General features: G+C 35.5%; 3 protein-coding genes across 3 annotated transcripts in view; 1 reads left to right on the forward strand and 2 right to left on the reverse strand.

Annotated features, from left to right (window-relative positions):
• Positions 1 to 11: 11 nt before the first annotated feature.
• On the reverse strand, positions 12 to 3,820 carry echdc3 (enoyl CoA hydratase domain containing 3). Its single transcript, XM_067390799.1, has 5 exons — positions 3,645 to 3,820; positions 2,770 to 2,891; positions 2,595 to 2,692; positions 2,326 to 2,526; positions 12 to 906 (listed from the first exon to the last, which is right to left on the reverse strand). The coding sequence occupies exons 1-5, from the start codon at positions 3,773 to 3,775 to the stop codon at positions 574 to 576; spliced, it is 885 nt and encodes a 294-aa protein (XP_067246900.1). The 5' UTR covers positions 3,776 to 3,820; the 3' UTR covers positions 12 to 573.
• Positions 3,821 to 8,968: 5,148 nt separating this feature from the next.
• On the forward strand, positions 8,969 to 20,251 carry LOC137024153 (specifically androgen-regulated gene protein). Its single transcript, XM_067391357.1, has 4 exons — positions 8,969 to 9,183; positions 10,742 to 10,933; positions 12,834 to 13,104; positions 15,998 to 20,251. The coding sequence occupies exons 2-4, from the start codon at positions 10,865 to 10,867 to the stop codon at positions 17,449 to 17,451; spliced, it is 1,794 nt and encodes a 597-aa protein (XP_067247458.1). The 5' UTR covers positions 8,969 to 9,183; positions 10,742 to 10,864; the 3' UTR covers positions 17,452 to 20,251.
• A 238-nt stretch (positions 20,252 to 20,489) lies between these two features.
• upf2 (UPF2 regulator of nonsense mediated mRNA decay) overlaps positions 20,490 to 24,333 on the reverse strand; it is a 19,966-nt gene continuing 16,122 nt past the window's right edge. The window contains exons 20-23 of the mRNA XM_067391356.1: positions 23,997 to 24,161; positions 22,954 to 23,095; positions 22,753 to 22,873; positions 20,490 to 21,621 (exon numbers count right to left, since the gene is read on the reverse strand). Of these exons, the coding sequence (XP_067247457.1) occupies positions 21,612 to 21,621; positions 22,753 to 22,873; positions 22,954 to 23,095; positions 23,997 to 24,161 (438 nt within the window). The 3' untranslated portion in view covers positions 20,490 to 21,611. The remainder of the gene's footprint in view (positions 21,622 to 22,752; positions 22,874 to 22,953; positions 23,096 to 23,996; positions 24,162 to 24,333) is intronic.

A 24,333-nucleotide genomic window follows, 5' to 3' on the forward strand; every position in this document is an offset into this window, starting at 1 on the left:
AGTTCTTTTCATACATTCGTTCGTTTCAATAAAAATCACAATATATTAGATTAAATGTAAGGCAGATGAAAAACAGGTGATGACCAGCTCCCTCTTGTGGTCAACAAGTGTATCAGCAGCATTAATATAATTTAATAAAGACTCTTAAATCAATTTGCCTCATTCACTTTACAGTGCAGTCTATACAAGTACAACAAATCAGTGTAGATATGACAAATGTGATAGTGTTGTCTTTGGCATGGATCATCAGGCAGCTAATTTAGTAAAAAACTATGAAAATGTAAAAATTAAGAACTGATAAATAAACACGATGAACAGTGAGGTGACGTATATAACACTGTTATGATGGACAGAGCACAAATATTAGTGATAATTTGTGAACACATACAGGTGACTCACTGATTTCTCCAGAACATTCTCCTGTTTAACACATGATTCCACAGAGATAAAGAAATAAACATGAACACATGAACTCTGTTGGAAGGAGAGATCAGGTGGTACCTCACAACCTCAGGAAGTGCTCATATTTACATAAAGATTTGCACAGTTAGACAGTCTTGACTGTTTGTAGAGTCACATGTGGGCTTCCTCGTCACTGTTGCTCCACACAGGCTTGCGTTTCTCCAGGAACGCCCTGACGCCCTCCTGCCCGTCCCGCAGCGCCAGGTTCTCCACCATGGCAGCGGAGGCACGAGCGTACGCCGCGTCTCGGCCCTCGGCCATCTGCCTGTGAAACACGGCCTTCCCGAGAGCCACCACGGGCCGACTGGACTCACACACGCGTCCGGCGATGGCCAGCGTCTCCTCCTCTAACTGCTGCTCGCTCACCACCTTACTGACCAGCCCGTGCAGCAGCGCGTCCTGAGCGGAGATGGGGCGGCCCGTCAACAACATCTCCATGGCAACCTGGAGACGAGGTAAAGACTGCTATGAAGGGGACTTAATCCAAAACAAAAAAAAAAAATTAAAAAATAAATTCCATCACCAAAAAAATTTGTATTGCAACTTGTGGTATCATTTATTTAATTATTGTCATTTCAGTTATTCATTTACTTTTTTCTCTCTTTTTGTTTATTCTTTTTTATTTATTAATTATCCTTTTTCTCCCTCCTTCATTCTCAGATTCTTTGCCTTATATATACTGTATATATATTAAGATAAATGACAGATAGAGGTACACAATCTCACACTTCACAAAATCACATCAAACTTTGTTGTTTAGATTTTCTGTTCAGAGACTGTTCCTAGAAGCTAAAAGAAAACACAATTATCAAATATTATTTTTTAGTTTTACAATTTACAACAGTAATATATTTTAGTCTTCTTTTTATAATTGGTTAAAATAATTATATTTATTGTTATTATATGGTTTGATAACAATATTTGATATTATAATTATCAAATATTGTTAATTATTATAATTATCAAATATTATTTTTACAGTACAACTAATTCACAACCATAATATTTCAGTCTTCTTGTTTATAATTACAGTTAAAATAATAATAATAATAATAATGTTTTAATAATAAGTTTTTATATGGTTTGATCATATTAAAATGATAAAATATTATTTATTTATTTTTACAATACAATTTTAATTTACAACAGAAGTGCAGTATCAGTTTTTAATAATAATTATTATCAAATATTTATTTTTTATAATTGGAATTATAACAATTATTATTATAATTATCAATTATTCATTTTTTACAGTACAATTGTAATTTACAACAATATATATATTAAGCCTTTTTATAAGTAGAGTTAAAATAATAATAAATAATTATATGGTTTAATTATATTAGATTATTAATTATCAAATAAATAAATATTGTCAAATCAACTTTTTATTTTACAGTACAATTGTAATTTACAACAATATATTTAAGTCTTTTTTATAATTAGTTAAAATAGTAAATCATTATTATTATGCCTTTTTTGTTATTTTGTTATTATTAATATTAATTAGTGCTGTCAAATTGATTGATTGTGATTAATCACATCTAACATAAAAGTTTGGGTATATATATATATATATATATATATATATATATATATATATATATATATATATATATATATTTTACACACACACATATATATTTACGAACATTTATGTTAGATGTGATTAATTGATTTGACAGCATTATTATTATTAATGTGTCATTAAATTATTATGTCTTTAAATTAATATTATTATCATCATCTTTAGGCCCATTTAAAATGTTAGTGAAGGCTTTCTGATGACCATCTCTCTCTTTTTCTCTCATATTATTAATCCGGCCAAATCTTGCCGTCCGTCACCCTAGAGAAGAACTTCACCTTTCTGGGCAGCGCCCGTCCGATCGCCACTCCCGGGGTGGAGCAGAACAGCCCAACGTTGATGCCAGGCGTGGCGAAAGTCGATTTCTCTGTTGCGACAGCAATATCACAGCTGGCGACTAACTGGCAACCCGCCGCCGTGGCCACGCCGTTCACCATCGCGATGACCGGCACCGGGAGATCCTGAATCAGGGTCATGACCTTTGAGAAAGGTACAGTTATTTGACTGTGCTGGCACACACCGTTCTGTACAGCAAATGACCTCTGACCTCTGAGCAGGTCTGGAACACCTTGCTGTGATACTCGCGGCCCCGGGCGGAGGTCAGCTCCTTGAGGTCGTGACCCGAGGAAAACACGGGCCCCCGCGCTGCAGAGAGAGACGCAGAGTTACTGCGGACGGCCGTGTTTGATCGGATCTTCTCTAGATTCATTCTGAACGTTTGCCTGATATGATGATGACGCGCAGCTCTGGCGTGTGCGCGTCCGTCACGAGGTCCTCTCTCAGCGACTCCAGCATGGACAGAGACAGAGCGTTCCTCTTCCTCGGGTCGTTCAGAATGATCCTCCTGAAATCAACACACTTCAGATCAGGTTCATGAATCGTTTGAAATGATTCTTTTAAACACTAAAGAATGATTGACAGATCAGTTTCTCGTGAGCATCTATACAAGATATTTACCTGATGAAATATAATATACGGTGCACAATAATGCATATTCACCTCAATGACAAACAAACACAAAATCAAATTATTTGTTTTATAAATTCAAGCCTAATAAAGTTGTGAAATGTTTTGCTTGTGCTACTTTACTTTCAATCAATGGCATTTGATTTAATTTTTGGTTATGTAATACAATGACATTCAGACCAAATACTTTTACTGTTACTTTTTTAATGCAATGTTGCTTTCTGCATTAATATCAATCAGTGTCGTGCATTTATTTTGGGCCTTATTAATAATAATATCCTGCCAAATGTAACCATAACTCTTATTATTTTATTATTATATTATCTTATTATGAATCTGACTCCACTAAATAAAAAGTGTTTTGTTTTTTTTTGTATATAAGAAAGCAAGTAGAACGACTTTGATTTGTATGCACTAGTTGGTGTATAAATTATTTATTTATTTCCCATTTTCCTCCTATTTTTCTCTTCTGTTGACAATATGTGTATTAATGTTGTTTACTTTTGTGTATGCACAAATTATTATAAACATGCCAACTCTTTATTGTTTTTTCATTAATTAAAAACTTAATATCGATGTTGATTAGTTTCCAGTGTGCTTGATTCGGGTCAGAGGTCACGCAAGTTCGCACCTGATTCCGTCCTGCTGCTGTCTCAGGGTCAGAGATGAAGAATCAGCGCTCATCTTCCTCGTCCAGATCCTCCAGAACGCCCCGCTGGACTTCAGAAGGTTCGATGCGCTGTAAAATCCGCTTAAAATCATATTTAGTTGCTGCAGAGAAACTGAACGAGCACGGGGAAGTGAGGACAGCGACAACACCGGAAGTGCGTTTCACCTGCTCTCCAAAATAAAGGTCCATTTTTATATTTCAAAACAGTAAACGTTTACAGACAAATACATCGTGAATTGAAGTGCATATGTCATGTTTAACACAAAAGAACTGCAAAAAATGTAAGGGGAATAACATTAAAATGTTTTTGTTGTATAATTTATACTATTGTGACCAGCAGCTGTCGACAATGTTCGATGTTTTGCTCGCTTTTTTCTCCCATCACTGAGCTTATTATCTTTATCCTGTTATTAGATTATTAAATAATTTATAAAAATATTAGTGAATCAATTAAAAATAATTTAATTCAAGGTTGCGGCAGTGTAATTCACACAATTTACCACAGGAGGGCGCTTAAATTCGAAATTTAAACGCATACAGATGAAAAAATACATTTCTACTAAGCAAAAGCGACTTTTTCATATGTTTTATTGTCTCACAGCGTAATCAATAATTTATTAAATAATATGAAATAAAAAGCAATTAAAGTAAAAGGTAAAGAAAAGTATTTTAGTGCAAACTGGCTCTGAATAAGTTGCAGTGGTGTAATTCACACAATTCACCACAGGAGGGCGATTAAACTCGAAATGTAAACGTATATTACAGGTGTAAAAATAAATTTCTACTACTAAGTAAAAGGGTAATATGTTTCATATGGTAACGAATACATTATGTAGTATGAAATCAATTGCAAAATAATTTAATGCAAGGTTTTCCTCTGACTTGAGTTATAACTAGAATAAAAAATCACAGGTAAATGGTAGAAATAATTAAGAGGTGTAATTCACACAATTCACCACAGGAGGGCGATCAGACTCGAATAGCCTATATGTCTGTTACAGATGTAAGAATATATTTCTACTAAGCAAAAGCGAACTTTATCATATGTTTTATTGTCTCACAGGGTAATAAATAATTTATTAAATAATATTAAATCAAAAGTAATTAAAATAAAAGTTAAAGAAAAGTAATTTAGGGTGCAAACTGGCTCTGAATAAGTTGCAGCGGTGTAATTCACACAATTCACCACAGGAGGGCGAGTAATATATTGCCAGATGTTTTACTGCTTCACACGGTAATTAACAATTTATTAAATATTACAAAATATTTTAATTCAAGGTTTTCTTCTGACTGCAGTAACAGCTGTAAATAATTTATTGTTAAAAACATGTAAAATGACAGCAGCGTAACTCACACAGTACACCACAAAATGGCGTCCAAAGGAAAGTTCTGATAAACTTAAAATTGATAATTTGATAATTATCTATTTATTATAATATTTATTTATTACTACACGGTAGTAAACAATGCATAATAAATTAACGCTAGGCTTTAGACTTTAGTGTGAAGTCACGTGTGTCCAACGGTCAGTTCGACTAAATGTCAAACAAGCAAACATGGGATCGAGTCTCGCTTCAGTAGAGGAAGAAAACTTATATATAATTTATTTTGAATTATTAAGAGCATCGCTTTTTCATGAGGACAAACACAGACTGTCATACCTCATATTTATTGGTTTTAAACTAAAAAAACCCATCAAACTCTGAGGGACTCCGCGGTATGAGCACGAGCTCCCTGTCAGGAAAATTACATATCGAATCCCAAGACAAGAAGTTTTAAAAATCTTTGTGGTGGAAAAAAGGTATGTGAATATCCACACCACAGCATCTCTCATGTGCATTTGCCTGTATGAAGTATCTGAGTCAGAAATGTGATATTTGCTTTACACTTCCATCGAAAATAAACTGCAATTTTTCATCCGCTCCACTAGGCGGCATTACCGGGTTTGACCTGCGGACGCTTGATGAGGACAGTCGCCACGAACACGTGCAGATAGTTTTATTAACAGTCATATTACAGCTTTACAGTCATATAACAGCACATTAAACAGACACAGAATCGAGTGTCACGCGACTCACCTGTAAGTAACTTCTGTCAGTTAATTTAGATTCATGCAAACTCTGTAAACCCTTTTTTCTTTTTCTTTTTTACATGGAGCAGTTTATCGAACATTTAGACCAAATATAGAAGAAAATCTGCATACGTGTTTATGTTTAGTATCATATTTGACACATTATGGCTCATATTGTAAAATATAGTGAGAATATGGAGGGGAAAACAGCTCAACTTTGACCCAAACTTAGCAATTTAGTGCAAAATATTGTTTATAATATTATGTTAAAATAAATAAGATATAATTCTGATGCTTGTAATGTAAATCGAGGAGATCTTTATAACAGTATACTTAAAATGCACATTAAATACATAAAATGCATATAAATATCAGCAGAAGGGTGGACTTCAGGAACAACAAAAATGTAATAAAGCTGTTCAGAAAATACAACATTTGTATCATGTAATATATACACACACTCTTGATTAGTTCAACTGTTAAAGTAATAAAGTGAAGTAGACATTAGGCTATTTCAATACAGTAAAAATATGTGTATATCTTGGTGCCATAAAATAATCCCCCAGCTGTCAATATCAAAAATAACATTTTTAATTTTATATTTTTTAATCACTGTATATTGACAATCCTGATAGATTCATACCTGATCCTGGACAGGAATATTTGGGGAAAAAATGATGCATGGCATGTTGCTTCAGTCCAGAAAGTGTTCGTCTGGAAACATTACCCACAGTATGAAAGTTATTATGCTTCATTAAAATCAGTAGATTTCTGGCCTGAACCACAGCAGGCAGTGATGGACGCTGGGATTGACTGGTTTGTTTCTGTCGTTTTGTAGATCTGGGCTTCTTTGGAGCAACAGAGGAAGTGTTCTGGGTCACATGGTCAGACATTGGCTTCAGTGATGGACAGGTGATGTTTGAACATGTGTCCACATTCATCCTACAAGCAGATTTATCTTAAAGGGATATTTCTGTCATCATTTACTCACTCATTTCGTTCCAGATATGACTTTCTACTGTTGAACATCATAGAAGATATTCTGAGAATTTTTAGTTTTTTCATCTTTAAAATTAAAGTCAGTGGGCACTGAAACGGTTTGGTTATCAACATACATTCTTCAAAACATCATATTTTGTGTTCAACAGAAGTTTCATTATTGAGTGAACTATCCCTTTAACCCATTTTCAGGATTGTTGATAGTAAACAACTTCAAGTTCATTTATATATTTGACAGGTAATCTTGTATGAGCAGTGATGACATAACACACTTTGTATATCACAAAACTGATAAAAATAGAAAATCTGCTGCATAATCTTACAGATGGGCCGAACACAAATCAACTCAGCAAAACTAACTTATCTGTAATAGGATCATGCATGTTTGATTTATAGAAGTAAAACTAAACCATTTATTTGACATGTTATTTTATGGCTGAACATCAGCTCTCTGATAACACACTCTTGCAAAGTTTGCATATGTTGTTTAAAGACAAACATACATTACAAACTAATACTGTGTAAGCAACACCGGACAACTGGATAAGGTAAAGGAGGACGTATTACCCGTGCAAAATCTCTCTGAATACGTTTAGGGACTGAATCTCATTTTTTGTTCTTGAGCTGCTCTTTTTTTGAAACCAGATAATATCATGCATAAAATAATCACAATGAATTATATTTTAGACTGTAACTCTGGCACTATAAATCTTAATTTTGCTTGGGATGAAGCAAAGGCAAACAAACCCTGTTTTATATATTTTTTTTTATTAATTAAAAAAGTTTTATGACTCAGTGAACATGTTGACCTATAATATGAAGTCTAGAAATACTTTTGTTTAATATAACAAAATTCAGTACTAAAGCTAGATTTAGTATTATGTATAAAAGTTTTTGAATGGTGAGATTTTTTAAAGAAGTCTCTTCTGCTCCCTAAGAAATACAGTAAAATTGTGAAATATTTTTACAATCTAAAACAACTCTTTTCTATGTGAATATATGTTAAAATATAATTTATACCCAGTGATCAAAGCTGAATTTTCAGCATCATTACTCCAGTCTTCACTGTCACATGATCCTTCAGAAATCATTCTAATATGATGATTTGCTGCTCAAGAAACATTTTGATTATTATCAGTGTTGAAAACAGGATTCTTTGATGAATAGAAAGTTCAAAAGAACAGCATTTATCTGAAATAGAAAGCTTTCGTAACATTATACACTGCCGTTCAAAAGTTTGGGGTCAGTAAGAGTTTTTTTTTTTTTTTAAATTAAAGAGATTACTACTTTTATTCTGCAAGGATGCATTAAATTGATCAACAGTGACAGTAAAGACCGTTGCAAAAGCTGTATTTCAGATAAATGCTGTTCTTTTGAACTTTCTATTCATCAAAGAATCCTGAAAGTTTTACACAACTGTTTTCAACACTGATAATAATCATAAATGTTTTTTAGCAGCAAATGATCATATCAGAATGATTTCTGAAGGATCATGTGACCCTAAAGACTGGAGTAATGATGCTGAAAATTCAGCTTTGATCACTGGAATAAATTATATTTTAACATATATTCACATAGAAAACAGTTATTTTAAATTGTAAAAATATTTCACAATTTTACTGTATTTTGGATTAAATAAATGAAGCCCTGGTGAGCTGAAGAGACTTTAAAAAAAAAATTATATCTTACTGTTCAATTTTTTAAGTTGTCTGGTAGTGTATGCATGCATGTTTTACTGCACAAATAAATCCAATAATAAAAAAACTAAATTGTGAAATTTTACAGTATGAAGAAAATATCTCTGCTTAAGTATTTGAGATGAAGAAGATGAAATTGCAAAATAAATGGATCAAAATAATAAACAGTTATCAGTAACACTGGTTTAATTTTTAATTTGGCATAGTGCAAAATACAAAATTTATTATTCTGGTGTAAAATGACCTCGATATGAGATTCACATTTATATTAGCCATCATATCAACAAAAATTATTATTATTATGAGTAGTATACTTGATTTGTACGCTCAAAATGTTATTTTAAGGCTCCTGCCACAAGAGGGCGCCACATTCACATCAGAGAATACAAACATTACTGACTGACAGCACAGAGATTTACTCTTATATAAACACAAACGCTTTCCTGCATTTCTCTGCCCAAACCCCGCCTGTCAGTGTTTATTAAATATGAAAGGCTCGGACACGTTTGTTTAGAAAATTAGGAGGAACCCCGAGTGTTCGTCATTTCGAGCGCGCTGTAGGCGGATCCGCGCGATTACGCGCTCCCGTGGAACCTGAAGAGCCAGTTCACGCGCGCAGCCTCAACACAGAGTCAGATTTAAACACATTCACTCACTCCGACACACACAGAACTGGAGTGACACTCGGTTTATTCCTTTAACTTGCTCTGCTCAGCCGTTTCAGGATGTTTGGGTAAGATAAACCTTTTTTTTTTCACTCAAATTCGTTTCAAACTCTTGAGTGTTTGAGCGAATCTCATTCAATAGCACCCAAATCATTATTTCACCGCGAAGAAATATATTTTAATATATAAATATGATTTATTCATTACTATTTTCATGACAGTGAAGTATATTTGAAAACTACGCATCTCAAAGTAGTTTATTGTAATGTTTAACTAGAGATTGATTAATGAGAACGACATAGAAATGATTATTAATTATTTTTAATTAATTTATGTAACAGAATTCCTTATTTTTTTGTTTATTTTAATGTTTTTACTTGCTGAGATTCACAAATATTGTTATTTATTTGTTTCTATTTGTTTATAAGCTATTATTACTTCTAATAAGTAGTTTAACAACAAAATGTTTTGCTAACATCCCCATTAAGTTATGAAAACGTTATTTATCCAGTTGTTTAAAGTTATAACTTTACAAAAATTGTTACTTTTGAAGGTTCTGAAACAAATAATTACAGATAAACATTTTGTTAACGTTACGTTTGTTCATAACTTTGAGAGAACTGGGTTTGTTTATGTGTTTGCATCACTATTGTTAAAGGATTAGTTCACTTTCAAATTAAAATTTCTTAATAATATACTCACATACTGTCATCCAAGATGTTCATGTTTTTCTTTCTTCAGTTGAAAAGAAATGAAGGTTTTTGATGAAAACGTTCCAGGATTTTTCTCCATATAGTGGACTTCAATGGACTCCAAACAGTTGAAGGTAAAAATGACAGTTTCAGTGCAGCTTCAAAGCGCTTTAAATTATACCAGACAAGGAATAAGAGTCTTATCTAGAGAAACCATCGCTCATTTTCTAAAAAAAATTTAAAATGATATACGTTTAAACCATAAATGCTCATCTTGAACTAGCTCTCCTCTTCTTCTTCTCTATTAGAATTCCAGCAGTGTTAGGATTACCGCCCTCCTCAGGTCAAATTTTGAATTAAATTGTCATATACAATATGCTAGTGCAAGAATATAACAATTAGTTCAAACTTTGACCTTTTCTAATAGAGAAAAAGAAGAAGAGAGCTAGTTCAAGATGAGCATTTATGGTTAAAACGTATATAATTTTAAATTTTTTTTTAGAAAATGAGTGATGGTTTCTCTAGATAAGACTCTTATTCCTCGTCTGGTATCGTTTAAAGTGCTTTGAAGCTGCACTGAAACTAATTTTGACCTTCAACCGTTTGGAGGCCAGTGAAGTCCACTATATGGAGAAAAATCCTGGAATGTTTTCATCAAAAACCTTCATTTCTTTTCCACTGAAGAAAGAAAGACATGAACATCTTGGAGGACATGGAGGAGAGTAAATTATCAGGAAATTTTAATTCTGAAGTGAACTAATCCTTTTAGCATGTATACGTAAATATATCCCGAGTATATAATTATTAAGCAGTGAATGTTAAATATTCACTCATAACACTAGTAAAGCGGTCTAATTGAGCAGGAGATCAGTGTGAGCTCAGTGATCTGAGACCAGCAGATCTTTAATTTGATGACGTATATCGTGTGTTTCAGGTGCACTTGTATCATGTGAAACAGGTCATTCGGGTCCGTGGAAATGTTCAGACCATTTCACACGACCCTCGACCTTTTCCGCTCGACCTTTTCGCAAGACGCCGTGGCCTGGATGCTGTAAGCATGGATGTTCACATGCACAACAGTCGGACGCATCACTACGGGCTGAACAACGGTGCAAACCGCTTCTCTGTGAGTATGAAAACACACTCTTCATACATAAACTTGTGCTGTTTTGTGCAAGGCCAATTATGATGATTACAGCCAAGCCAAACCCAACCTTATTTATGATGCATTTTTTTGTCCGCAAAAGGAAATAAACCCACACACTGATTTATGCAGAGAAACCAGTTCCTTCAGCTCAGAGCATGACAGGACAGTCATTGTGTTGCGCTCCTCAGACTCCTCAGGTGTGGTGTGTGTTAGAGAGAGACTGCGGCGAATCCCACAGAGGAATGTGATTCTGTAGTAAAGACAAGAATGTAGTCGAGCAGCATGTGAAACATTAACACGACATGATCTGTACAAAACCAGCAGGTTCTGGATGACACTTCAGCACAGTATCACAAGTATCACAATTATTTAAAGGGTTAGTTCACCCAAAAATGAAAATTCTGTCATTAATTACTCACCCTCATGCCGTTCCACACCTTTAAGATCTTTGTTCATCTTCGGAACACAAATTAAGATATTTTTGAGGAAATCCGATGGCTCAGTGAGGCCTGAGCAATGACATTTCCTCTCTCAAGATCCATTAATGTACTAAAAACATATTTAAATCAGTTCATGTGAGTACAGTGGTTCAATATTAATATTATAAAGCCATGAGAATATTTTTGGTGCACCAAAAAAACAAAATAACGACTTATATAGTGATGGCCGATTTCAAAACACTGCTTCAGGAAGCTTTGGAGCGTTATGAATCTTTTGTGTTTTTTCATCGGACAGTATTTTTATCCAATCGTAGTGTATAAAATACACTACTGTTCCAAAGTTTTGTTTTTTTTTATAAATGAATTTTTATTTTGTAAGGATGCACTAATTTGATCAAAAGTGATAGTAAAAAGATTTGCTTTTCAAGTAAATGCCGTCCTTTTGAACTTTCTATTCATCAAAGAATCATGAAAAATATGATGCGTCACGGTTTACACAAAAATATGACATTGATAATAATCATAAATGTATCTTGAGCAGCAAATCATCATATTAGAATGATTTCTGAAGGATCATGTGACACTGGAGACTGGAGTAATGATGCTGAAAATCACAGGAATAAATTACACTTTACTATATATTCACATAGAAAACAGTTTTGAATCATAATAATTTCACAATTTTTACTGTATTTTTGATTAAAATAATGCCATCTTGGTGAGCAGAAGAGACAAAAACATCAAAAAATCAGTTTACGCTAGTGTAACATTAGAATGCTAGTACGCTGTTTTATTTCAACTCAGATATTTAAGATCATAACATCCTATATTTATACGCCATAAACAGTTCATCAGGCTGACGCACTCTTTCTCCTCTCTCTCTCACACACAATCATTTCCTCATGACATTAATGTGCTGTCTGTAATGTGATCCAAACCCGTCTGTTTGAGATAAAGGAATGACACACTCAAACAATCAGCTGTTCTCTACAAACTACGAGCAGAGTAGAAAAGCCGGTCCTGCTTCTGTCTGCTTGTTGTTTTCTAAAATAAACTGAACGGCACAAACTGAAGCCAGCCCACAAAGGTGATGCAATATGTGTGTGAGCTGCCTGGACATCGCTTACAGTGGGGCTGTTCAGGGTGAAGGGTGTGTACGCCGGCCGGTGAACAAGTAACCCACTGTTCACACACACACACACCTGTGAGAGGAGCTGTTTTCTACATGAGTAGAGTCTGTGTTCTGCTGTTTGAGCAGGGAGAGGCTCCTCCACCTCAAACTTGCTCACACTGACACTGGATTGATCTCTGGAGGCTTTGGTTACGCTTTCTTTCATTGGTCACCTTTAGAAATAAGTAACTATATGTCAACTAGCAGTCATCAGAGTAATTGCTCGGAAGAGTTTTAACTTTCTCTCTCTCTCTGTCTCTCTCTCTAGGAAGATGATCTGCAGTTCCTCAGTCTTGAGGAAAGGGAGTGTATTTTGTTCTTTGAGGAGACCATCGGCTCCCTGGAGGAGGACGATGAGAGGACGGGAATGTCCGCGGGCGGCCACAGGCTTGCGGCGGAGCGTCCGGCCTCACACACACAAACAGCACGACATCACAGCCCTGTCGATCATGACATCATTGACCTGGTCCACCCTACACCCGATCCCAACAGACTAAAAGACACGCCGCCCATCATCACGTCACCCATCATCTCGCCAGGTACCCAAAAACAAGTCCCCCGTCTTACTGAAGAAACGACTTACAAACTTGCTTAGAAATGAAACAGTAACTCAATGTGAACCACAGAAAACATTTAAATTCTGGTGTTAATCAGAGACATTTTTTTCATTTTATATCACAGTTTTTATCGTTAACAAACTATTAAAAACACTTCAGAGCTTCTCACAGGTTTGAAATATACTTGCGGTGGTAGCCGGGCGAAAAATCCTCCTATTACCCACGGCACAAAAATGGTCTACTACATGTGACAAACAAATAATGTGTGATTTTTAACAGTATTTTTATTTATTGAAATTAATTTTAATTACATAACATATTACATTTAATTAATGCATTGTAAATTATGCAAAATTACAGCATTTAAATGGTTTTCCTTTTCCTATGTTCTCCTTGCTGTCATATAGTGTCTCTCTCAGTGAATGAGACACAGATTTTACTAGTAAAATTTATAAAATAAATAAGTCCTTAAATAAGTTCTTAGTCCTTTCTTCCTGTGGGGGAGACTACAATAATTTACTATGAATTAAATGGAAATACAATTTATAGTGTAACCAATATACCAATAATGCTCAAAAGAAAAAGAAAAAACTTAGCGTGTAACTTTTAATTATAAACAAGCCTGAAATACACCGGGACACTTATTTTGAAATCCTTCAGATTCTTACAATCATCTAAAACATTTTATATAAAGGACATGAAGTAGACTTTGTAATAATTCATCAACTTGAGTTCATTAGCAATCGCTTGGCATAAATCTGCGCTTTTCATTGATTGAGAATCACTTTGAAGCAGTCTGAAGCGCTGTTGCTCAAGCTTGTAGAACACACAACAGCGCCCCCTTGTGACTTTGCAAAATGCAGCGCCCGTGGGAATGTTAGCGGGAGTAAACAGTTCTGACGCACACATAACGAGCAGGTACGAAACGACTAGTTAATCGATCGCGGATGGTTTCATTATCTTGCGCGGATATAAAAGTATAAGAGGATAAAAATAATAAAAGCTAAAATGTGTCTCCAGATATACTTGGGCGGCCGTTATTATACATGGGCAGCCCCAAGTCTATGTGTGGGAAGCACTGCACTTGATAATTGATACAAAGCTAAAATAAAATATAAATATTAGTTGAAACTAACAAAGTTTAGTGTTGCCTTTGCAATAAACTGAAGTAAGTTTAAGTTGTTAACTGGAAATAAATAAAATAAAAATCAATTAAACCTAAATACAGGGTTTGTACACGGTGATTTCAAGGTGACTTGAAATTTAAGTTCTGGGAAACGGCCATATTATTGAAATTGAATTGAAAAGTGCTTGAATTATTGAAAAACAGTAGCGTTTAATGTTTTCAACAATATTTTCACACAAAATTATCGCTGCAGCCCGTCTGATATAGATATTGAGCCACTTTGCATGTCTATTTCCAAGTATGTGATACAGCTTTCATTCAAGTTAATCATATATTCATGGAGGGAAAAAATTAGATTGAATGATGAAAGCGATATCTTTGTCATAGCATCCTTTCAATGGCTAAAGGATTAGTTCATTTCAGAATTAAAATTTCCTGATAATTTACTCTCCTCCATGTCATCCAAGATGTTCATGTCTTTCTTTCTTCAGTGGAAAAGAAATGAAGGTTTTTGAGGAAAACATTCCAGGATTTTTCTCCATATAGTGGACTTCACTGGGGTTCAACGGGTTGAAGGTCCAAATATCAGTTTCAGTGCAGCTTCAAAGAGCTCTACATGATCCCAGACGAGGAATAAGAGTCTAATCTAGAGAAACCATCACTCATTTAAAAAAAATAAAAATAAAATAATATACTTTTTAACCTCACATGCTCATCTTGCATTGCTCTGCGATGCTCCACGCATTACGTGATCACGTTGGAAAGGCCACGCGTGACGTAGATGGAAGTACTGCGGAAGGGCGAAAAACTCATTTTCTCTATCAACTTCAGAATTGTCCGACATACATGAAACTTTGTTTTATAGTGTACAAGCTAATGTTCATGCACGTTCTACAGCAAAAACACCAGACTATGGGTCTCATTCACTAATAATTGCATAATAATTATTTCATATTTATATGCACAACATATACATACACAACTTGGTTCTTAACTTTTTCTAAATGAGTCTCTTTGACTGCATTTAATGGGTCAAAGATACAGTAAAAACAGTAATATTGTGAGAATAATAAATCAAATTATATATACAGTTGAACCCAAATATATTCAGACACCTTTAATTCATTAATACAGTTTATTCACTATAGTTTAAAAATTGGTAATAAAAAGTAAAAGTTAAACTGTATCAGAAAAATTGGAAAATGTATTATGTCAGATAACACTTAAGCGTAACATGGTCAGGTCAAAGTGTCTGAATAATTTTTGGTTCCAAATTTATCAGTTTTGCTGGTAGTCCACTGTATGAAGAATTTTAGGGTATAATGTCACAATTTACTTTATTTTGCTATCCTCACTTACATAAATGAACTACAGTGTCCTGCACCAACTAGTAAAAATATATAAAAAATGTCTGAATATTTTTTGGTTTGACTGTAATATAGAAGATGAAACATCTATGCATACAATGTGATCTTAACACAGTTATAAGGCAACCCAGAGTATGTGATTTTTTTGTGTGTTTTTGGTTGTTCCCATGTTTTGTAAATTTAGAATAAATTTTAATATGAAAGTTATTGATGAATCATGATTTGTTAATGAAAACATTTATGCACAGTTAGTGAAAGAAACCCACTGTCTTTGCCAGTAAAGCAATTGGCTCTTAAATTAAATATATTGTCTGAATAAATCCATTTGTTCTTGTACTATTGGAGATCCATTACTCAACTGTGAATGTGTTCGCTTCATCAGATTTCCAAGAGCTGATCGCAGCCCCAGAGACACATAATGAGGTGAAGGCCAAACATGAACCGCCAGCAATGCTGCATGTCTCGCACACGCCACCAGAGGAGTTAGGACGCCATCCGCCCACGAGTTCAGTTCCCACTACCGCAACAAGTGCCAATAAGATCGCCGAGCGTGAGAGCGTCACGCCTGCATCGCAGCTGCTCCAGCGCAGATGCAGTCTAGAGTTGCCGCAAAACCCCTCGGTCAAACACGGCCCTCCCATCCACGCCAAGCCCACGCGTCTTCCCGACAGCATCAGCTTTTTGCTGGGAAGCCGCGAACACATTCCCCATTCAATCGCCACAGAAGCCGTGAGCATGCAGGAGCGCCGGGCGAAAATGCTCTCTAACCTCACCGGCTCGGCGCACCCTCTGGATGGCGGAGAGCCGTCGTGCGTTCGCAATCTTCCCATGCGAAGCATATCGTTTCGAGATCCGACGCCGGACAAATCTAGGATGGAGGCGCTTTCCAAACTCGGACTTGCTCAGAGGCGATGCCAATCTGTCATGCGCGCTTCAAGTGATGCCGAAAGTGCTAAAAACACCGCATTCAAATCTAACTTGCCAGCAAAAGCTAGTGCTGACGTGCGCGCTACAGACACTACGGACCAATCGCAACCCATCATGCACACTTCTCCGAAAGATGCCGGAAATGTTAAAAACACCACTTTTAAATCTGCCTTACCAGCAAACGCGAGTGCCGACGTCCGCACTACGGACACCACGGATACCACGGATCACTACCAAACCAGGCGATCGCAACCCGTCATGCACACTTCTCCGAGGGACGCCGAAATCACTAAAACCACCACTTTCAAATCTACCTTACCAGCAAACGCAAGTGCTGACGTCCGCACTACGGACACCACAGATCACTACCAGGCTAAATCTAGCCCTGCACCAATTTTGACGAGTGCTGAAATCACACGTAGTGATTTTAACAGCTATGGCGGTAAGAGCATAACGTTGAACCCCACACCGTCCTTTAGGGCTGAGTACGTCCCGGCTTCATTACCCAAAACAGAGGCTTCGGATGCACATCTCAACAACTATGGCGGCAGATCAAGATCCATGACTACACCTGAGCCAATGTACGGAGCCCGATCCAAAAACTTCCCAGGCAACTCGAGTTCGAACAGGACTGCAAATGAAGACTTACCCAGGAGGAAAGCGTCACACACTGAAGCACCTGCAAGCAGGTCCAACACTCAGCCGCCCACTCCGGCTCCGAGACCACTGCGTCACCCGAGTCCACTGAGTCCCACCGAGCCGCGGTCCATGGAGATACGACGCAAGTCTCTGCCAAAGCCATCCTTCCGTACTCAGGGAATAACCGTCCAGTTTTCTGGGAAAGGAGCCACAGATGAGGCCAGACGTGATGCACTACGCAAACTAGGACTGCTGAGGGACACGTCTTAAACGCTCACATGCTAATAATAATAATGTCCAGTACAAACAATTCAACCAGTGCTGGGTAGATCACTTACCCAAACCAGGGTTCGTGAAGGAATTTCAGGGAGTTTAAGCTCATGAAAAATAGTTAAATTTGAAAACACATACAATCAAACTTGAAATACTTTCTTTACTTGCATGTTATGTGACCATTAAACGACAACAGAGAACCATGAACATGCAAACATGTTAAATTTACCTAATTATTAACTACTTATAAACCAAGTAAATATATTACGTCAAAGACTAAAAATAAAAATGTGTTCGTCAGTTGATGCAATGTTGAGAAAATACTCCTCAAAAGTGATTTTTTTTTTTTTTCTATAAATCAAATTCTGAGGATTAAAAAAGTAACGGTATTCTGATTAGGAGTATTTTAAAACTAATTTCACAAAACTCATTTTGGATTACATGTAATTAGTTACTTCCCAGCACTGAATTCAGCTAATCATATATATATTATATACATACAAACAAACAATATTAGCATTACCTTGTTTGCAAGATGTTCAGAAGGTCAAGATTTATGACCATCTGTTGGACAACAGCAAGACTTTTTGAAAGGCACAACTAGCACTTGTTTGGACTTTGCTTGTTTTGTCTGCTCTGGAGTTGCAGATCAAGCTCATCTTTCTTTCTGAGCAAAAATCATCCAATCAGTTCTGAGATCTTTTGAAAACATGAGCTTTCAGCATTCACATTCATCTCAGGTTCTACATGCTGCCTTGGAAGTGCATGACCTGGTTTCGGCCATCTTTGCTTCATGGTCACATGGTTCCAGAACATTGTTTGAGCCAATTACCTAAATCCTAATTATCATGTGACTAATTGCTTCATATTTGAACTCCTAAAACACTCCAAAATCGCTTGTAAAACATTAATGTCATGAAATTTTAGTTGATTATGTGGCTTGCAAAAAAAAAAGAATGCTTAGCTACGCTTAATTGGGCTTGAATGGAGAAACATTTTTCCCACATGATGATTAGTTTGAGATCTCCCACTAGACTAACTGCCATCATATAACTAGACAACCATCCCTCTGTTCTGCTTGAGAAAACATCTGCCCAAGCAGCCACTGAACTGTTATAACTATGTTTATTAATTGATATTTCATGAAATGGCTCAGTGTGCCAAGAAAAAAAATAAGTGTGCCAGGAGAACCGGCTTTCGTGCGCCATCTTCATTGGCTCAGTGATGGCGGGAAAGTCACTGAAACGAATGGTTCCTGGTTCTAGTCCAGTTTTGTTGTTGCGGTTTTATACGCTGTGATCTCAATTTCAAAAGATATCATATTCTTTATTTACTTTTTCATTTTTTTTTACTTTCACTTTCATTTTACTTTCGATTTCTTGCTTTTTTTCCACTTTCTTGCTTTTTTTTCCGCTTTTTTTTACTTGCCTTTTTTTTTTTACTTTCTATGTATTTTAGTTTCACCTTTACTTTCATTTTTTCTACTTTTTTTAATCAAAATCACATTTTTCTATTACATTTACATTTTCTAGTTCATTTACATCAACTTTTTTCATTTTTGTTTTTATTTCACTTAAATTTTTTTAACTAGTTAAAAAGAACTAGTAACTATTTAAAATAGTCAACTAGTCTAGTTAACTAGTTTAGTAAAATTAGATACATTAGTTTATTTGATATAAGTAGTTAACCTAACCTAGTTAAGTTAAAATAGTCACTAGTCAGGTTAACTCACACTGGTTAAGTTAGTTAACTAATTAATGTTTATTAGGTATTCAATTTTCTTTTCAACTAATTAAAAATGACTCAACTCACACTATTTAAGTTAACTAGATAAATGTTTATTTGCAATTTAGTAGTACTAACTAGATAAAACTAAACCTATTTACACAAAACTATGTAGTTTTCATCTTATGTAAGAGAGTTCATGATCTGGCACCAAAAACTCTACCTGCTGAGCAGATGCGGCACCTTTAGTCATGTTTAGTAGATGTGACGCTGTTAGTAGTTTTTTTAAACTGTTAAATAGAAGTCAGCTTTATAAGATTTGCATGTCTAGTTTATAATTATGTCTGTGTACAAGGATCAACTGATGGAAAGAACCCAGACCTTGATGCAAGAAATACCTTTCTTTATTACAGCTCTTTCCAGGCTCATTTTACGATGTTCAGCAGGTAGTTTCTGTTATGTTGTTGTGTTTTATATTCTCTTGATGTTGACTTGTGGGTTGGACGTTGGCTATTAGGTGGGGTTTTCTAGATCAGTGGTTCCCAACCACGGCCCTGGAGCCTCCCCAACACCGTACATTTTGCGTGTCCCCTTTGTCTGACACACCCATTTCAGGTCTTTGAGCACTGCTGGGGAATGTTGATCCTGGAGGACCAATGTCCTGCAGAGTTTGGGTGCGTCTCAATCAGCTCCCTAGTTCAATAGTCGGGGCACTGATCAGTGCTGATCGGCCACATTCATTTTCACGATATACCGATTCACGACATAGGGAGCTGATTGAGACGCAGGGTTTAGACCGTGGTTGGGAACCTCTGTTCTATATGACCTTCTCTTTTATTTCTCTCCCAGCGTGGCTCTACAGAAGCTCTCGTAAATGTAAGTTTAGTTCCTCCCACGCTAAACCACAAACATCCAAATCGAGAGCCTGTTGTTAAGAGTCACATGAGACTAAAATCACCACCAACCATTAATCACGTTGTTGTTTTTACCTGTATGGTGTGCGGTGTGAATGTCAGCATGAATGAGTGAGTGTGAGTTTATGTAATAATAATGCATGTAGGATGTGTGTTTTTGACTTTTGTTTTTATTTCGACTCTGGTTTTTTGCTTCAAACGAAGCAGTTTTTGAAGGACATTGAATGCATGATTGTGAACATGTGACACCACTACACACACACAAAACAACATTGTTTATTACCACCTCTGTGTATAAATGAGAACATTGCTGGAAGTAAAAATGTCTATTTTCTTGCATTGGTTAAGATCTTTAATTTTCAGGATCTCTGTAGGATTGTTTCTGAATAAATACAGTGAAACCCATCAGTTACAGATGATTTTGTGTCGATGATCATTCTTTAGCTGGTCTTGATGAACTCATCAACTTCAGGTGTGTGAGGTTAGTGAACCAGCAATGACTGAGCGACAACCAATGCATTATGGGATCATATTAAATGCAGAATAGGGATTCACAAACGTGCACCAAGTTGAATAACTCACTGAAACACCGTTGACAGAGATGTTAAGTCAATGAAAAGACTAGAAAAAGTTGTTTTAAACCACAAATTCAAAGCACAATACAAACGAATCAAACCCTGAAAAAAATGGACATTTTTGCATTGAGAAATTATTTTTAATGACAATTAAACCCCTAATATCTCATTGAAGTTATGAAGAAAAACATTTAAATATCAAAGTACATTTGAAAACAATTGTAGGTACTCGTCTTGAATTTAATCATGTTGTGGATCTATGAATTTTAATATGTCTTGAAGGCTGTTTTCTTGTTTTCCTGTTGATTTGGAGGCGAATTATGACCCAGAAATGAAGTCTTGCCGCTTAAGGCCTTGTCTCTCGGTCAGATCTTACCTGTTCCGCCCGCAGGCGAGTGTTTGCGTCTGGTTCGACTGCATTCACTAGTTCACTGACTCACGACGGCTGTGATGGGCAGAAAACAAGCTGATGAGAGTGTTTGAGACAAAAAGAGACATTCTCACGGTCACAGGAAGTCACTTTACTGCAACATGTTAACAGCTGCGTTCAGCCCATGCACGTCTCGCTCAGGAACGATCGCTGAGGCTGGAGAGAATAAACATCAGGAGAAAGAACAGAGCGGAACGTTTGTCTGAAGAACAAAACACTGAGTTTTCCTCTGTTAGAGTCTCTTCGTCACTGGACGCTATCGAACCATCAAACTCTATCAGCCAAAGTAAAATCACCTCCGATCTGTGTGTGTGTGTGTGTGTGAGACACTTCAGTCCGGCGTCGCCGTGTGTGTGTGTACGTGTGTGTGTGTGTGCACTGATGGAGCTCCTCTCTGGTTGCCGTGGTGAGGCTGCAGTCAGGTGTGTCTCCGTCTCAGAGCAGGTGAGTCCAAAGCACCGCTGTCCATCTCTCTGTCCGTCTTTGACTCGTCATTTGCTCAGTCTGACATCATCAGCGTCTCCTGCGGTGCACAGGGTCAAGGGTCAGTGAGTGAGCAGGATGTGAGTGTGACGACAGGAAAACTTGTTACTATGCAAAATCCTTTTAATTACTTTAAAACATTTTTTAATTGAAGGTTTGCTGTGATTGGTTGAACAATTTTGCCCCAAACATTTGATATATCAATGACTATAAAATAATATTATTAATATACAATATTATTATATAGCATTTAAAAAAAAAAATTATATCAAATATAATAATAGTAAAAATACAGTATATAATAATATAATAATAATAATAATAATAATAACAATTCTAGTAATGGTAAAGTATAATCATAATTTATTAAATTTTATTAAAAAAATATTAATTTATTTAAATAATAAGTTTATTTAAATACTATTTATTTTAATAATAATATATAACAATATAAATATACAGTGACAATAAATATAACATTAATTTAAATTATAATAAAACAAGCATGTAATAAATATAACAACAAGAATAGTAATTAATTTTATAATATAAAAGTTAATATACATTAATATAGTAATACATTTAATACATTTTTATTTACATTTATTCATTACAAAAAAAATGAAACAAAATAAGAAATATTACTACTATAATATTCATAAATGATAATACAGTATGTAGTAATATAGTAATTAAATACAATTTTTATTTACATTTAATTATTAAATATTATTTCTAAATAAAAATATGAAACAATAAGAAATATTACTGTAATATATATATAAAAGATAATAAATCCAGTAGTAATAAATATAGTAATTAAATTTAATAAATGTTTTATTTACATTTATTAAAGATTATTATTACTAAATAAAAATATGAAACAAAATAAGAAATATTACTACTAATATTACTACTGCAATGTTTCACTGTAAAAAAAAATGCAAAATTGCACTGAGCCATATTGCGATTTCAGTTTATTTTCATTAATCGTGCAGAGTTGTCGCTAGGGCATTATGGTTATTATCCCAGAATATTTTACAACTGAAATATTTTAAGTCAAATCGATTTTGAATTTCAAGTTGGAACTATCTGTTCTGTAAAAAGTTCAATCTACTACTTAATCAGTGAATATTGGAGTGTTTTTACATCACGAGTGTGTGAGTCTGACCTGCCGCCGGTCTTGAATATGAGGTCAGCGTTCGGGGCTCCTTTGGGGTGCTGGTAGCGCGGGCGGCGCTCTCGGTTGGTGTTGGCAGGTGCAGGTCTCTGAGCGAGAGATTGCATCATTTCTGAAACGACAACAAGGATCGGTTAACACCAGCAGACACACAAACACACACAGCAGCATGAGCTCCAGCGGCCCACTCACCCTGATAGTCTTCCTGTTCCTGTCGCTCGTTGATGTCCAGCGTCAGCTTCTTCATGCGCATGCGCTCCTCCTGCTCCGCCTGCTGCTGGTTGAAGTGATTCGCCGCCAGATGAGACGACAGCGGCACGTTCAGGATCTTAAACTGCACCGACAGAGACGGAAAAACGTCAAATATCAATCATATCATTTCTGTGGATGAACTGAGATACACATGAGAAAGAGTTTACCACATTTATTCTGTTTAAACAATATATTATGCTACTTTAATTCTATTTTGCACTAATTTATTTAAAATGCAATTAGGTTTATAATTATATATTTTATTTGACTTACTTTTGATATTACTACACTGAAAAAAACCTTTCACTTAGAAATTACTAGTAAATTTCATAATTATTAAATGGCAGGTAAGACTGAATTAAACATGGACTTTTGAAGTAGAAAAAAATTACTAATTATTAATTACTATGTACTAAATTAAAGTTTAAATATTACTTTATTTAATATTACTATATTTAAATATTACTATGTACTAAATATTAATTTATAATTAAATAAAAACATTTATTTTACTTATTAATTGTTTGACTTATTTGACTTACTCAGTACTAATTAAATTTATAATTAAATAATTACATTTATTTGACTTTATACAACTTATTAACTTGACATTTAATTGTAAACTTAATTAGTACAGAATTAATTACATTTATTTGAAATTGTTTATTTGACTTATTAATTTGATTTATTGGTTGTTTATTTTACTTATTTGATTTATTAATTCTTTATTTGATTCATTAATTGTTTATTTGACTTATTAATTGTACTTCTGAAAGACAGCAACGGGTAAAGTGGGTCACTGAGACACCGGCAGAATGAAAACAAAGATGCCGTGTGTGTGTGTGTGTGTGTGTGTGTGTTGATCTAACAGTGTGTGTGTTTGTGTGCTGTAGTTTACACTCCCAAAGCCACATCCTGAACACACCCTGCAGACCAAAACCATTCCAACACACACACACACACACACACACACACACTGGTACCTGCTGCTTGTTGCCCTTCCGTGTGAGCATGACGAACTGCATGGTGTCGCTGATGTCTGCGTCTGCGGTGCACGAGGGGGCGGGGCTCTTCTTCAGCTGGCTCTTTAACTGCAGAGGAATGGCCACGTCCAGCTGGTGGACCTTCACCGCCTCTCCACTGCGCTGCTGCTCACACACACACACACACACACAAACACATTCATTCACTTAAAGGCCGGGTAAACTTCATTTTCTGCATTCCGTTTCTGTGTTTGGACTTCACAGATGCAACTCACAAATGAAGATATTCAAGCAGAAGCGAGACTATAGACTTAAAAGACAATACAGGAAAGTAAAG

The sequence above is a fragment of the Chanodichthys erythropterus genome, chromosome 8 (genome assembly GCF_024489055.1).
Source record: "Chanodichthys erythropterus isolate Z2021 chromosome 8, ASM2448905v1, whole genome shotgun sequence".
Classification (NCBI taxonomy): Eukaryota; Metazoa; Chordata; class Actinopteri; order Cypriniformes; family Xenocyprididae; genus Chanodichthys; species Chanodichthys erythropterus.

What these genes read in the sequence shown, in the direction of transcription:
- echdc3 (XM_067390799.1), bottom strand. Translation starts at nt 3,775, where the DNA reads ATGATTTTAAGCGGATTTTACAGCGCATCGAACCTTCTGAAGTCCAGC. An exon ending in GCGCGTCATCATCATATCAG is followed by an intron (nt 2,693 to 2,769) that starts GCAAACGTTCAG and finishes CTCTCTCTGCAG; the next exon opens with CGCGGGGGCCCGTGTTTTCC. An exon ending in GACGGGCGCTGCCCAGAAAG is followed by an intron (nt 907 to 2,325) that starts GTGAAGTTCTTC and finishes CCTCGTCTCCAG; the next exon opens with GTTGCCATGGAGATGTTGTT.
- LOC137024153 (XM_067391357.1), top strand. Translation starts at nt 10,865, where the DNA reads ATGGATGTTCACATGCACAACAGTCGGACGCATCACTACGGGCTGAAC. An exon ending in ACGGTGCAAACCGCTTCTCT is followed by an intron (nt 10,934 to 12,833) that starts GTGAGTATGAAA and finishes CTCTCTCTCTAG; the next exon opens with GAAGATGATCTGCAGTTCCT. An exon ending in GTCACCCATCATCTCGCCAG is followed by an intron (nt 13,105 to 15,997) that starts GTACCCAAAAAC and finishes TCGCTTCATCAG; the next exon opens with ATTTCCAAGAGCTGATCGCA.